Genomic DNA, 14,647 nt, shown 5'->3' with positions numbered 1-14,647 from the left:
CATTCGGAAGAAAGAAATGCAAACAAATTTGCAATGGCATTAGAGTGAGCAAATGACAGAATTGCAAATGCATGACATTTTATATTTTATAACAGCTGTTTTAATAAAATTTCTAATGCAAAATATCCTATTTAGAAATATAAAACTGGTATCAGTTTAGACACACACACAAAAAAAACAAACAATATTGACTTCCATTTCAAGTGGAGTCACAGGAACGTAGTCACTGTCCACATACTTCCTCCTGATAGCATATATATAGGAGCAGATTCAGGAAGTCCAGTCAGAATCAGCTCTGAATGTGTGTTCCACAGCTCCTTCTTATCTTAAGTGAGTTGCTGTTCATTTATAGAGCAAACTTTCTGTAGCAATGAGCTGCTTTAGATTGTTACTCATGCAGTACAATCAATAAAGCCATTTCTTTTATTATTATTATTATTATTTATGAAATATATATTTCAAATGCTATACTAATCTATTTAAAATCAACTAAAGTGAATATGCATGCTGTTTGGTGCTTTCCCATAATCTGCTGTCATTAAGCTGCTAGTTTGTTATAATGTTTATTATAAGGAAGTATGGGCTCCAATTAAAAAGAGCACACTTGATATTATGAGCTGCATGTTTCTGCAAATGTAAATGTATAACTTCTGACCTTTCACCTTTCTTAGTGCAAAAGCTGAGTGTCCCAGAAAAGCATTTTCTTGTCCTGATGTGTACTGATGCCTTGTATGTTGACTGGAGCCATGGGTTGGAAAGGGTCATCGCCTCTCGGCAAGGAAAGCAGGTGTTTTACCTGGACCAAAGCAAACACCAGCTGCTTTCAGACGGCCAGCTCTTCATTAAAGACCTGCAGGAGTCAGACGCAGGACAATACTACTGCAACCATCAGCTAGTGGCAGATATCACTGTGCTCAAAGGTACGTGTGTCATTACGAACCCACACGATTTCCTTTCTTCTGTGGGAATGCAAAAGACTGAGACCATGGTTGTCAAGTGCCGAAAAGGACAAAAGCACCACAAATGTAGCATAAAAGATAGCTCATGTCAATCATGCATGAATCAAATTGTGTAAGCATTCATTTCTTATTTTCTTCTTACTTTGTGTGTACTTAGAGTTGTGTTCTTCCTGCGTAAGCTTTCTGGAGTTAATCTTTATTTCTTTCTTCCAAGGTCATAACTTTACAGTTCCTGAGGGCACAACTGTTTATCTGCCGTGTAGGACGTCTGATAAAATGAAGCAGAGATGGGCATTCAAGCATACTCCTCAGTCCAGAAAAGAGTTCATCTCCACGCTTTATAAAAACAGCACTGTAAAGAAGGAGAGAGAAGATCCCATGTTAAGATTCGCTCATACTATCAACCACCTGGTTATCTCCAATCTCCAGCTTCAGGACTCTGGTCTTTATCTGTGCAACAACAGAGAGATGGCTTTCCTTACAGTGACCACAGGTAACACAGCACTTAATATACAATCATTTCTTTTAAGATAGGAATTTCCCCAGGATATTCCTGCAGGAAATCCATAATACTGTGCAATAGAAGGTGTTCCCAAAACATTTTTGGACACTTAAGTCAACTAAAATGTCTGAATGCCATTGCAGTAATTTACAAATAGGGGTCATAAGCTATGCCTAATGTCAACTCAAGTCAAGTTTTACAGTGCTTTATACAATAAAGAGACAAATAGGAAAACACCAGAATCAATTATGGAAACTTAACTATGAAGACTCTGAAGAAGATAAAGCAGATTTTAAAGACAGTAGTGTCATTATTAGCTCAGGTCAGATCAGATCAATAACAGTGTTGATCGATCAGCTATAGGCAGTTCTACAGAATTGTTATTCAGCTTGAGTAAGTTCAGTGTTGATTCAGTTCAGTTCAATACCAGTGTCGATGTTGCAAGATGTGATTGAGCTGTAAAGCTGTAAAGCTCAAGTGCCATCACCCGGCCTGATTCAGTTCAAGTCTTGTTCTCATCTGATGCTGTCATTCAGTTCGGGCTTATTGATAAATTACTGAAAGTGCTGGGGTCCTCCAGCTTGGAAAACCCAGCTCTGCAGCAGCAGCAGTGTAGTAGATCTATCCTGCCAAGACCAAACGCATTAACATTGTTATATCAATTGTCATCGCAAACCATTCTGAGAGTTGTCATCACTGAAATAAGCTTTTCTCACTCCACTTTTCTTTTGCTTGTTTTGTTAACTGTGTAGAGATGTGCCGAAGTCGTGTTTGGTCTCGTACTTTATCGCATACCTTGTCAGTGTCAGGCACTTGTTTGGCTCTTTGTTGTGATAAACAGTAAAGTGTGTCCAGCTAAATTCAATTTCATTATTTTTACAAACGGTATAAAAAAATAATATACAGCGGCAGCCCTCATGTGAAGCCCTCCTCATGTAAAGACAGAAGAGTGTAAAGACCATCGACTCTACCTGTGCGACTCCACCATGCAGGACACCAGCAAGGGACATAAGTATTGCTTTTGCTTCGTCCTCAACTTCTGTTTCAGTTTTTATGACCAACTATTTGTTACAATATACCTACTATTACTACCAATCGCAAACCACACATCACACACTGTAGACAGCGCAACCCTAACAACCTGCCTACTTTGCCTATGTCTGCTAACACACTACTTTCTTTTTCTATTGGTCACTGGAATTGCCAGTATGCAGTAAACAAAGCATATTTCATTACATCTATTACTAGTCATTCAAAGCTAAACCTGCTGGCCCTGACAGAGATCAAAACCAGAGGACACTACTACTCCTGCAGCACTCTCCAATAATTTCTCATGTTCCCACACTCCTCGTCTGACTGGAAGAGGTGGAGGTACTGGTCTACTCATCTCTAATGATTGGAAATGTATTCCTTTACCTTCTCAGGGTAGTAACATCTCCTTTGAATAACATTCAGTCCTATTACCCACTCTTTTTATCGACCCCCAGGACCACAAGGTAACTTCTTGGATGAATGAGATGTGCTGCTCTCAACTCTTCCTGAGGATGGTACTCCACTAGTTATGCTTGGAGACTTCAACATCCACTTAGATAAACCTTAGGCTGCAGACACTGCTTCACAGATAATGTGTTGGTTACTCCACTGCACACCTCGGATCACTCACTCTTAACCTCAACATGATTCCTGACACAACACATACCGCTTCACATGTCTTTCGATGTCTTTCAACACATCTTTCTACATAACCTGCGCTCTCTCTCATCCTCCCGGCTATCTGCTATGGTTTCATCTGCGCTTTCTTCCCCTAAACAGTTGATGATAGACAGTGCTACTGATACTTTCTGCTCCACTCTGTCATCTTGTTTAGACACTGACTGTCTCCACTTCTAAAAAGAAATACTATCAACAAAATTAACAATTCATCTAACTCTGGCATGCTCTTTTAAACGTTTTCCTGCCTCCTTTGTCCTCCCCCTCCTTCATCAACTCTAACATCTGACAACTTTGCCACATTCTTCTTTAATAAAATTAAAACTTCCATTGTATAATTCTCCACACCACAATCTGTCAAGCACATCTTACCAGCAAACATGCACTCATTCACATCCTTCTCTTCACTCTCTGAGGCCTTTCTAATCATCCTACTACTTGTCCACTGGATCCTACTCCAATCTCGAAACTTGCCAGCAAGCACAATATTAAGAAAGGCCATTTGCAAAGATGCATAAAAAACCCTTATCCTCACTTCTGCTGTGGGTGAAGCTGCATCAGGAATGATTTACACGAACATAGATGCATATGTAGACAGGGTCGGAACTTTCCTTTTAAAAACTAAAGTAACGTTGTCCTCTGTCCTCGGCTCAGATGTCGGGAGTAAATGATGACTGCTATGTTCATTATTACATGCAACAACAGAACACCTCAATCCCTCAATTAGAGTCTTCCTCTGCAACTGTTTCAGCTCGGTGATGGTGGGGCTAAGGTAAGACGCTCATGTCAATCAACTGTGTTTTGTCAACAAGAAGCTGAGAATGACCTGATTTTAAAAAGGGGGTATTACTTTTAAAGATTAAAAAATACCACTGCATGGATTTTTATCATTGTAGGGTGGTTGTGTACACAAACTGCCAACACACATTAATGTTCAAACAACTTGGAAAAGTTAGTTTTGCATCCGATGACCCCTTTAAACAAGCTCATATAACCCCACTACTTAGGAAACCAACTCTTAACCTGTCTCTTTTAGAGAACTACAGACCATTTTCGCTGCTTCCTTTCATTGCAAAAACAGTTGGAGTTGTGTTCGACCAAGTCTCTGCCTTTCTCACACAGAACAACCTGCTGGACAGCAACCAGTCTGGTTTCAGAAGTGGACATTCAACTGAGACTGCCTTGCTCTCAGTTGTTGAAGCCCTAAGACTGGCAAGAGCGGTTTCTAAATCTTCAATATTTATCTTGCTGGATGTGTCCGCTGCTTTTGATGTGGTTAACCACCAGATCCTCCTGTCAACCCTATTGGCAAAGGGCTTCTCAGGAAATGCTCTCCAGTGGTTTGAGTCTTACCTCTCAGGCAGGTCCTTCAGGGTATCTTGGAGAGGTGAAGTGTCCAAGTCTCAACATCTAACTACTGAGGTGCCTCAGGGCTCAGTTCTTGGACCACTTCTCTTCTCTGTCTACATGGCATCACTAGCTTCTGTCATTCAGAAACATGGCTTTTCATATCACTGCTGTGCTGATGACACTCCGCTCTATCTCTCATTCCATCCTGATGATGCGATGATAGCTGCTCAGATGTCAGCTTGTTTAACAGACATTTTTCTCTGGATGAGGGACCATCATCTTCAACTCAACCTTGCCAAGACAGACTGCTTGTGGTTCCATCAAACCCATCATTTCATCACAGTTTCACCATCCAGTTAGGCACATCAACCATACCTCCTTCAAAAACAGCCAGAAACCTTGGAGTTGTAATTGATGATCATGATTTTCTCAGACCACATTGCTAAAACTGCCCGGTCCTGCAGATTTGCTTTATTCAACATCAGGAAGATCAGGCCCTTTCTTTCGGAACATGCTTCACAACTCCTTGTTCAAGCTCTTGTTCTGTCCAGGCTGGACTATTGCAGTGCTCTTTTGGCAGGTCTTCCAAATGTATTCTATCAAACCTTTGCAATTGATCCAGAATGCGGCTGCAAGATTAATTTTTAATGAACCGAAAAGAACGCATGTCACACCTCTTTTCATCAGTTTGCACTGCCCACCAAAAGCTGCTCACATAAAATTCAAGGCATTAATGTTTGCGAAACAAAACCACCACTGGCTCTGCACCCCTTTACCTAAAATCGAAATATTTTAATATGTACAAATGTTATTTTCTAGACACTGTATTGGAATAAGGTTGTGTGTTTCTTTTCACAGAATCATCAGACATTGAAAATAGCAGTCAGGATATAAAGAAATATTGTAAGTTCTGTTCAGTTTTGCTATTTTGATTTTCTAGTTGCACTAGAAAGTCTGTGAGCTCTTATAAATTGTCTGTATAAATGTAACCCATATTGACTGATTTTAATTCTATAACTAGACAAAGAGAATCCAGTTAGATAAATATTTCACACATCTACAGGAAAAATAGAGATCGTCCCAGGTTACGTATGTAACCCTGGTTCCCTGAGGGAACGAGACACTGCGTCATCAACGCTTTGGGGAATGCCATTGGCGAACCCGCCTCTGAATCAGTCTGTAGCCAATAGAACGACGGGAGTGACGTCACCGGCGCGGTGACGTCAGCGACCAGGAAGTATATAAGCACGTGCGTTTCAAACCGGCTTCAGCTTCCAGGAATGAAGCGAAGCGCGGCAGGAATGCGGGAATTATGGTCAGAGACGCAGTGTCTCGTTCCCTCAGGGAACCAGGGTTACATACGTAACCTGGGACGTTCCCTTTCGGGAACTCCACACTGCGTCATCAACGCTTTGGGGAACGATATACCAACTATCCATAATTCCAAGTTCCTGCCCAGTGGTGTTTGTCTGGGAAAGGAAAAAGGAAAGCGTTGCTTCTGGTGGATCAGGCCAGGAAGAGCTCTCTGCCTGGGGTTACCAGGACAAGAGAGACAATATCCCTCTGTCTGGGGGACCAGCCCAGAACAAGAGGGCAGTGCCAGAAGATACTTACCTGAGGGGCACTGATGGTTCTCCGCCTGGGAAACTGCCAGGACAGGAGAAGTATTACACCTCTGTCCGGGATAAATGCCAGAGCAAGAGGGAGATGGTATATACCTCGGCCCTCGGGCTCACGAGGAAAGTGGTCGCTCAGTCTGGGGACACCAGCAAAGAGGGACCAGAAGAACTCCGCCTGGAAAACTGCCAGGACGTGAGTGTGATGACATCTCTGCCTGGGACGCACCCAGCGAAGAGGAAGAATGATGAGAACCTCGGCCCTCAGGCACACGAGGAAATAGTCCAAAACTCCGTCTGGGGAACAGCCAGCACAGGAGGGACTGGATTGGCTCCGCCTGGAAAACTGCCAGGACGCAAGCGGTATTACATCTCTGCCTGGGAAACTCCCAGCGAAGAGGGATCTGATCCGCCTCGGCCCTCGGGCACACGAGGAAAGGAGTCCACCTCTGTCTGGGGACCAGCCAGACGTAGAGGGACAAGAGGTGTCTGGGGGTACCAGAACACCAGGTTGCTTCGCCTGGGAAACTGCCAGGACGCAAGCGGTATTACATCTCTGCCTGGGACGTACCCAGCGAAGAGGGATAAACCTCGGCCCTCGGGCTCACGAGATTTTGGTCATACACCCCAGTCTGGTCACCAGCCAGATAGGGGGTTCTCCTCTGCCCTCGAGCACACGAGGAGAAAGGATGGTCCTTTGTCGGGGCTTACCCGGATCAAGAGGGACCCAAGTGGTGCCTGGAAACTTCTGGCCAGAGCACTGGAATGGCTCCGCCTGGAAAACTGCCAGGACGCGAGTAGAATTACATCTCTGCCTGGGACGTGCCCAGCGAAGAGGGAATGCAAGAACACCTCGGCCCTCGGGCACACGAGGTGGAGGCCTCTGTCTGGTGACCAGCCAGACTGAGAGGAAGGAGTCGTCCTCGGCCCTCGGGCACACGAGGAGACAATAGTCCTTTGTCGGGGCGCACCCGGACAAGAGGGACACAAGTAGTGCCTGGAAACTTGTGGCCAGGGCACTGGCATGGGCTCCGCCTGGGAAACTGCCAGGACGCGAGCGAAATTACATCTCTGCCTGGGGGGTACCCAGCGAAGAGGGAACTTCTACCTCGGCCCTCAGGCTCACGAGGTATAACTCCTGTCAGCTCAGGACAGAGGAGCCTGGAGTGGCTCGTAGGTCTAGCTCGTAGAACCTAACGAAGGTCAAAGGTGTAGACCAACCCGCCGCACTGCAGATGTCCTGGATAGGGACACCTGCCATCAGAGCTTTCGAGGCCGCCATGCCTCGAGTAGAGTGAGCCTTGACGCCCATCGGTGATGGGAGGCCAGAGGACTCATAAGCTGTAGTTATGGCATCTACGATCCATCTACTGATAGTGGGTTTGGTTGCAGGGAGCCCCCTCTTAGGGGGACCGTAGCAGACCAACAGTTGCTCTGATTTCCGCCACAGGGCAGCTCTGTGGACGTATGTGTCCAATGCTCGCACTGGACACATACAATTATACTTCCGATGGTCGCTCTCCACGAATGGAGGAGGGTAAAAGGCCTGCAGGGTGACTGGCTGTGGTACTGCTGTCGGTACCTTCGGTACGTACCCGGGTCTAGGGTAGAGGAATGCTTTGGCCAAACCAGGCGCAAAGTCAATGTATGAAGGGGCCACTGAAAGGGCCTGAAGGTCTCCTACTCTCCTCAGAGAAGTAAGAGCCAACAGCAGCGCCGTCTTAATAGTAAGGAAGCGATCTGAAATCTCCTCTAAGGGCTCGAATGGAGGCCTACAGAGGGCTTCAAGTACCACAGCGAGATCCCACGTGGGGATTCTAGGGTTCACCCGAGGCCTCAACCTGAGTGCACCGCGAAGGAACCGTATGACCAGGGGGTTCTTACCCACTGACACGCCACCAAGAGGGGCGTGGAAGGCCGATAAAGCCGCCACGTAAACCTTCAAGGTGGAGTGGGCTATCCCGGTGGAGAAGCGAGACTGCAGGAACTCCAGCACTGTACCAACCGGGCAGTGAACTGGGTCAGCGTGTCGCTCTCTACACCATGAAGTGAAGAGTTTCCACTTCAGGTCATAAAGTTTCCTTGTAGAGGGAGCTCTAGAGTGAAGGATGGTCTCCGCAACCTCAGTTGAGAGACCCTCACTTATGAGATGTGCCCCCTCAGGGGCCACACCCATAGTTTCCACTTCTCTGGGTGGGGGTGGCAAATTGCGCCCCCAGCCTGAGAAAGAAGGTCCCTCCTGATCGGAATCTCCCACGGAGAGCCGTCTAGGAGGGCTATGATGTCCGAGAACCATACTCGGGTCGGCCAGTATGGGGCTACTAATAGTAGACTGACTCCGTACCGGCGTACTCTTTCTAGAACTCCCGGGAGCAGAGCAAACGGGGGAAAGGCGTACAGACGGAGCCTCGGCCACGTCTGTACCATGGCGTCCAGCCCAAGTGGAGCTGGAGGCACTAGAGAGTACCAGAGGGGACACTGCGAAGTCTCTTGAGTCGCAAAGAGGTCCACCTGAGCCTGGCCAAACACTCTCCATATCTGCTTCACCACCTGCGGGTGAAGCATCCATTCCCCGGGCTTTACTTGCCCCTGCCTCGACAGGACGTCTGCCCCCACGTTGAGATGTCCAGGAATGTGAACTGCACTCAGAGAGAGGAGTTTCTCCTGGGACCACAGGAGGATATGGGACGCCAGCTTGCATAAGGGGCGTGACCGCACACCTCCTTGGTGGTTGATATAATAAACCACCGCTGTGTTGTCGGTGCGGACCAACACATGGCGGTTTCTCAGGTCTGGGAGGAAGTGCCTCAAAGCCTTGAAAACCGCCAGCATCTCCAGGCAATTTATGTGCCATGAGAGGTGCTGACTGGTCCACAGGCCGGAGGCCGAGCGGGCACTCATGACCGCTCCCCACCCGGAGAGGGATGCATCCGTCGCTAGCGTGACGCGGCGACACGGTGCTCCCAGAACCGGGCCCTGAGACAGAAACCAAGGTTTCTTCCACATGTTCAAGGCACGAAGGCATCGCCGCGTGACCTTGATCTTGCGGAAAGGATTTCCCCTCGGGGAAAAACCCTTGGTCTTGAGCCAAAAGGTATTACGTTGGCTGCTGCTGCCATAAGACCTAACAGTACTTGAAACTGTTTGACAGTGAGTGACAGGCCTAGCTTGACCGCATTTACTGCAGTAAGGATCGACTCGATCCGAGCAGGAGACATACGTGCCTGCATCGTGGTCGAATCCCATACGACACCTAGATAAGTGGTTCTCTGTAAAGGAGACAGCACACTTTTCTTGGTGTTGAGTCTCAACCCCAAAGCTTCCATGTGAGCGAGAACAGCATCTCGATGCTGGACTGCTAACTGTTCTGAGCTGGCTAGGATCAGCCAGTCGTCTATGTAGTTGAGTATACGGATACCCTGGAGTCGCAGAGGAGCCAGAGCAGCATCCATACACTTTGTGAACGTTCGGGGTGAGAGTGCTAGGCCGAAAGGAAGAACTCTGTATTGGTAAGCTTTGCCCCTGAAAGCGAACCTGAGAAACTTCCTGTGCTGAGGAAGGATGGAGACGTGAAAGTACGCATCTTTGAGATCTATCGTGACAAACCAGTCCTCGGACCTGATTTGAGACACGACCTGTTTGACAGTTAACATACTGAACTTCAGTTTTCTGACTGAGCGGTTCAGCTGTCTGAGATCTAAGATGGGCCGCAGCCCTCCATCCTTCTTGGGAACAATGAAGTACCGGCTGTAGAACCCGGATTCTCTGAGCTGAGGAGGGACCACCTCGATGGCCTCCTTCCTCAGAAGAGAATCTACTTCTTGTTCCATTACCAGAACCTGCTCGGGGCCTACCGTAGTAGGAAATACCCCGTTGAAGGGCGGCGCCGGGGCGCCGAACTGAATTTGATATCCTCTTTCTACAGTACGCAGGACCCATGGAGACACATTCGGCAGTAGTTTCCACGCTGCCAGAAAGTGTACTAAGGGAACCAGCCTCTCGAGGCTGGTTTCTGGTAAACTTTGAGGAATTAATTCGGTGGCCTGTAACAGCTGACTGGCAGGCGACACCTGAATTAACTGCTCTGAGGACCCCCGTGGGGGTGACAAACTTACTGGGTCCGCTACGTTGCCGGGCGGGACCACCAGCAGAGGTTTGTGCGAGACTGTCGCGCCCTGAAACACTGGCAGGGTTAGCTGACTGGTCTCCTGAGGGCCCCGAGGAGAAATGGGCACCATATGATGTGGTGAACCCCATTTCCCCCCGAGAGGGGCTGCCCTCAACGGCCCTGAGCCACAACAGTCAGGGCCGCTTAGCCGAGGACCTCTTTGACTGAAGCACGACCCTCAGGTCGGGCCTAGTCTTGGAGGCCCCCGACTTGGAGCGCTGCTTACCCCGTACCCTTGGTCTGGGAGGGGTGCGGGTAGCAACGCTCGCTTTCTGCGCCTCGCGGCGTGAGGAGCTGGTACGCGGCTGGGGCTGCTCCCGTCCAGCAGCCCCAGAGGAAAAGACACGGCGAGGGAGGTACTGCTGAAAAGCTGCAGTTTGTCTGCGAGCCTCCTGGTACCTGCTGACGACCGCATCGACCGAGTCGCCAAACAGGCCAGGAGACTGAATTGGGGCGTCCAGCAGGAGGGCCCTGTCCTTCTCCTTCATGTCGGACAGGGACAACCAGAGGTGCCTCTCCGCGACCACAAGGGCTGCCATAGACCGCCCAATAGCACGGGCGGTCTCCTTAGTGGCGCGGAGAGCGAGATCTGCTGTACGCCGCAATTCTGACACATTAACCTCCCTGCCTTCGTCTAAATCCTTAAGCAGGTCGGCTTGGTATGCCTGCAACACAGACATAGTGTGCAGACATGACCCAGCCTGACCCGCTGCCGCGTACCCCTTGCCCAACAAGCAGGAGGTTAATTTAAGAGGCTTGGTGGGCAAGGTCGGAGCCTTCAATGATGATGCCGCCGCAGGAGACAGATAGCTCGCGAGCGTCTGTTCAACTGCTGGCATCATCTTGTACCCGTGCTCCTCGACCCCTCCCACGTTACCGTAGTAACCGGAGGAGGGGGTGAAAACACGGGCCGAGAATGGTTTTTCCCATGATCTCGACAGCTCACTGTGGAGATCAGGGAAAAACGGAAGGCTCCGCCCTGGAGGTGGCTTGCGTGTCCGCAGAAAGCGTTCGTCTAATTTGCTTTCTGGCGGCTCATGAGATTGCTCGGCGGGCCAGCTGATATTGAGTCTGGCTACCGCACGAGTTACCACCTCCAGGAGCTCCTCAAATTGGGGGGATTTCACAGGCGGTTGAGGAAGATCAACACTCTCTACATCAACCTCCTCGGAGGAAGATAAGAGAAGTGTTGAGACCTCCTCCCGGGGGGAAGAAACCGCAGTGCGGGCTTCCGCATCCAGGAGGAGATCAACCGATCTGCTGGGTGAGGAAGGAGATAGGGGATCACCCGTCTCCATACCCTCCAACAGATCGAGCTGCGAACCCCACGAGTGCAGCTGCCGCTCCGCCTCGGCGGAAGCGGGGCCAGACCCGCGAGGAACGCTGGTGAAGGCTCCCTCCTCGAAGAGAGCCCTCCGGGAACGAAGCACCCGCAGTGGAAGACGTTCACACTGCGGACAGCCAACCCCCTCAAGGGCTGACTGAGCATGCTCCGCTCCCAAGCAGAACACACACATCCTGTGTGTGTCCCCACCAACGATGAATCGCTGGCAAGGAGGAACACACATTCTGTGTGGCTGCTGAACCGCCTTAGAAATATCTAATTTCTTTCCCCTTTTGGCAGACATTGCTCAAACAAAAGCTGTACAAACTGGCACAAAAAACAGCAATGAATAACCAGACAGACAGACCAACATAGAGCGCTTCGCTGAATGACAAAAGCTGAAGCCGGTTTGAAACGCACGTGCTTATATACTTCCTGGTCGCTGACGTCACCGCGCCGGTGACGTCACTCCCGTCGTTCTATTGGCTACAGACTGATTCAGAGGCGGGTTCGCCAATGGCATTCCCCAAAGCGTTGATGACGCAGTGTGGAGTTCCCGAAAGGGAAGCGTAAATATCTACGCTGCAGGAAGTATGTGAACCTCTAGGATTATCAGTTCATTTAAGTTAATTGAGGTAATTGGAGTTCATTGTAAACTGGATAAAAACAGGTCAAAGTAGAACAGCTCTGTCCTACTGAAAGAACAAACCTGAGTTGACCTCTCTGCACTGGATAATGTTAGTAACATCTGATCTCACTGTAGGTCAAAGTTATGTGGAAATGTAGAAAAACATCTTCAGGCTTCAGAATCTTCTACTATATAACTGTACGATCTGTAAAACACGACTGTGTTTCAGTGATGGTGGCCGTCCTGCTGGCTTTGTGCATAATGGTGATGGTTTGTGTCGGCCTTCTGTCTGTGACGATCAGCTGGACGAACAGGAGGAGAAGGAGAAGAAACATCAGAAAAGAAACAGGTGTGTTTGACTTGAAATTGTTTTGCCAAAATTTAAAGGAAAAACATTCAAATCAAAGTAATGTCCTATATGTTTTCTTTCAGAGCCGACAGAGATTGCATCAGGTCTGCAGTTACAAAGGATGCCAGATGAAGGTGGGGTGTAATAATGTAATGCATTATTTCAACATCATTATGCCGATATGGTTTAAAGGGGTACTATTATGCTTTTTCACTTTTTGAACTTTAGCCAGTGTGTGGTGTGTACGTTTGGGCATAAAAAACATCTACAAAGTTACAAATCTCAAAGTCCACTCCAAAGGGTGATATTTAGTTTAAAAAGTCCCTTTTCAAGAACTACAACGAACGGCTGATTTGGACTACAGCGTTTGTTTTCCGCATGCAATGATGTCACAACGCGGTATCCCGCCTACAGAAATTCAATTCATTGGCGGGTGGGGGATTCGCCTAACTTTAGCATGTATTATAGACAGCCGCTTCTGGGATGCTATGGCGAGCCGCAGGTCGTCTCAGCTTTAACTAAAGTGCCCGCGAACTGCTCCGGTAGCCGTGCTGGAGCGGCGCCATTGACGTGCGGTATTAGAGGTTTCAAACACACGCAGAGTCACGGCTGATGTAAACACGAACCCTGACTAATGATCATCCGTGCACATGTAGACGTAGACGTAGACGTGCAGTGTGTGGTAAGACATTTATTCATCATTCAGTGTCGATAGCTTCACTAGCCTTATGGTATGGTTTCGGGCATGAAAATAATAAATACATTAGCACAATAATGATAATATCATGTATCGGCGATCTCGCAGGCTGACAATAGGACCAACAATACTGTAGCATTTTATTAACTCACCTTTCATGCATCATAGGTGTATATGACTTCCTTCTTTCAGACGAATGCAATCGGAGTTACATTAAAAAATAATCCTAGCTCTCCAATCCTAGCAATCCAATGTGTTTTTGTAAGAAAAATATCCAGATTTAAAACGTAAGAATCACTTTAATCTAGTTTGCTGCTTTGGGAAGGGGCGTGGCAGGGCGGAACGCGGTCTACGCTGTTTGCCAATCGCAACGCAGTGGGACTTCTGACCAATCACAACACATTTGGTTTTTCGGAAGGCGGAACCCGGAACTAATCGAGCCGTTTGTGCCAGCCTGGGGAGACAGCTATTCTAATAATGTAAATTATGTGCAAAAAAATAAATAAATAAATAATGCGTGTGAAAAATATTATTATTATGTGAAAAATAATGCGTTTTTCGAACCACCAAGCATGAGAGCATGTTCAAGTACACCCCCAAAACAAAATAAAGACTTTGTAAAAGAGCATAATAGGACCCCTTTAATCTCAAACACTGATCTTGTGTTGTTTATCAGGCCCATGGATGCTGGACACTCATGAGGATGCAGTGAGTTTCTTTCTTTTTTTTATGAATATGTTTATGTTTGATGTTCATCTAAGAGCATGCATGGTAATAATAACGATTTAAATATAGGCGGAGCATTAGGCTGCATTAGCTGATTCTGCTGGTGTGTGTGTGTTTAGGGGGAAATCCAGTATGCGTCTCTGGGTGTGCAGCATTGGAGAGACACAGACAGACAGCTGAGCAGCAGACAGCATGTCATTTACTCCACACTCATCACTTCATAAAAACATCACATTACAGTCAATATGAGTGATTTTAACCATGTGTAAATATAAACATAACATACTTAACCCTTTTAATCCCACCGGTAACAATTGTGACCATAAAAAGTTTTCATTTTAAAAGCTTGAAACACTTTACTGACTGATGTTTTAGTGCACTTCCTGCAAATATGGAAAAAATAAAGGGTCTCAATTAAATATGTGCAGTTTCACATGATTAGTGCAAATTGTCACATGACCAGAACAGTTTATTTCCTGTTTGCACCATGAGACGATGATCAAAGATCCAAAACAAAAGGCTAGTAAAGTATGTTAACATAAAGATATGATAAAAATTTCTGGTACACATTCTCTCTAAAGTGTCTAGTATTAATATATAAATTCATATATATTCAGT

At 47.3% G+C, this 14,647-nt stretch overlaps 1 protein-coding gene and 1 long non-coding RNA gene across 2 annotated transcripts; both read left to right on the top strand.

The window, feature by feature from the left end:
- Positions 1–712: 712 nt before the first annotated feature.
- LOC141338205 (uncharacterized) lies at positions 713–12,667 on the top strand. The gene is made up of 5 exons (XM_073843754.1): positions 713–920; positions 1,174–1,452; positions 5,380–5,424; positions 12,487–12,606; positions 12,645–12,667. The coding sequence occupies exons 1-5, from the start codon at positions 713–715 to the stop codon at positions 12,665–12,667; spliced, it is 675 nt and encodes a 224-aa protein (XP_073699855.1).
- A 19-nt stretch (positions 12,668–12,686) lies between these two features.
- LOC141339319 (uncharacterized) lies at positions 12,687–14,272 on the top strand. Its single transcript, XR_012355934.1, has 3 exons — positions 12,687–12,740; positions 13,980–14,011; positions 14,149–14,272. It is a non-coding gene; the product is annotated as an uncharacterized lncRNA (long non-coding RNA).
- The last annotated feature ends 375 nt before the right edge of the window (positions 14,273–14,647 follow it).

Source organism: Garra rufa, chromosome 7 (assembly GCF_049309525.1).
Source record: "Garra rufa chromosome 7, GarRuf1.0, whole genome shotgun sequence".
Lineage (NCBI taxonomy): Eukaryota > Metazoa > Chordata > Actinopteri > Cypriniformes > Cyprinidae > Garra > Garra rufa.
This window is presented reverse-complemented; position numbering and strand designations above follow the sequence as displayed.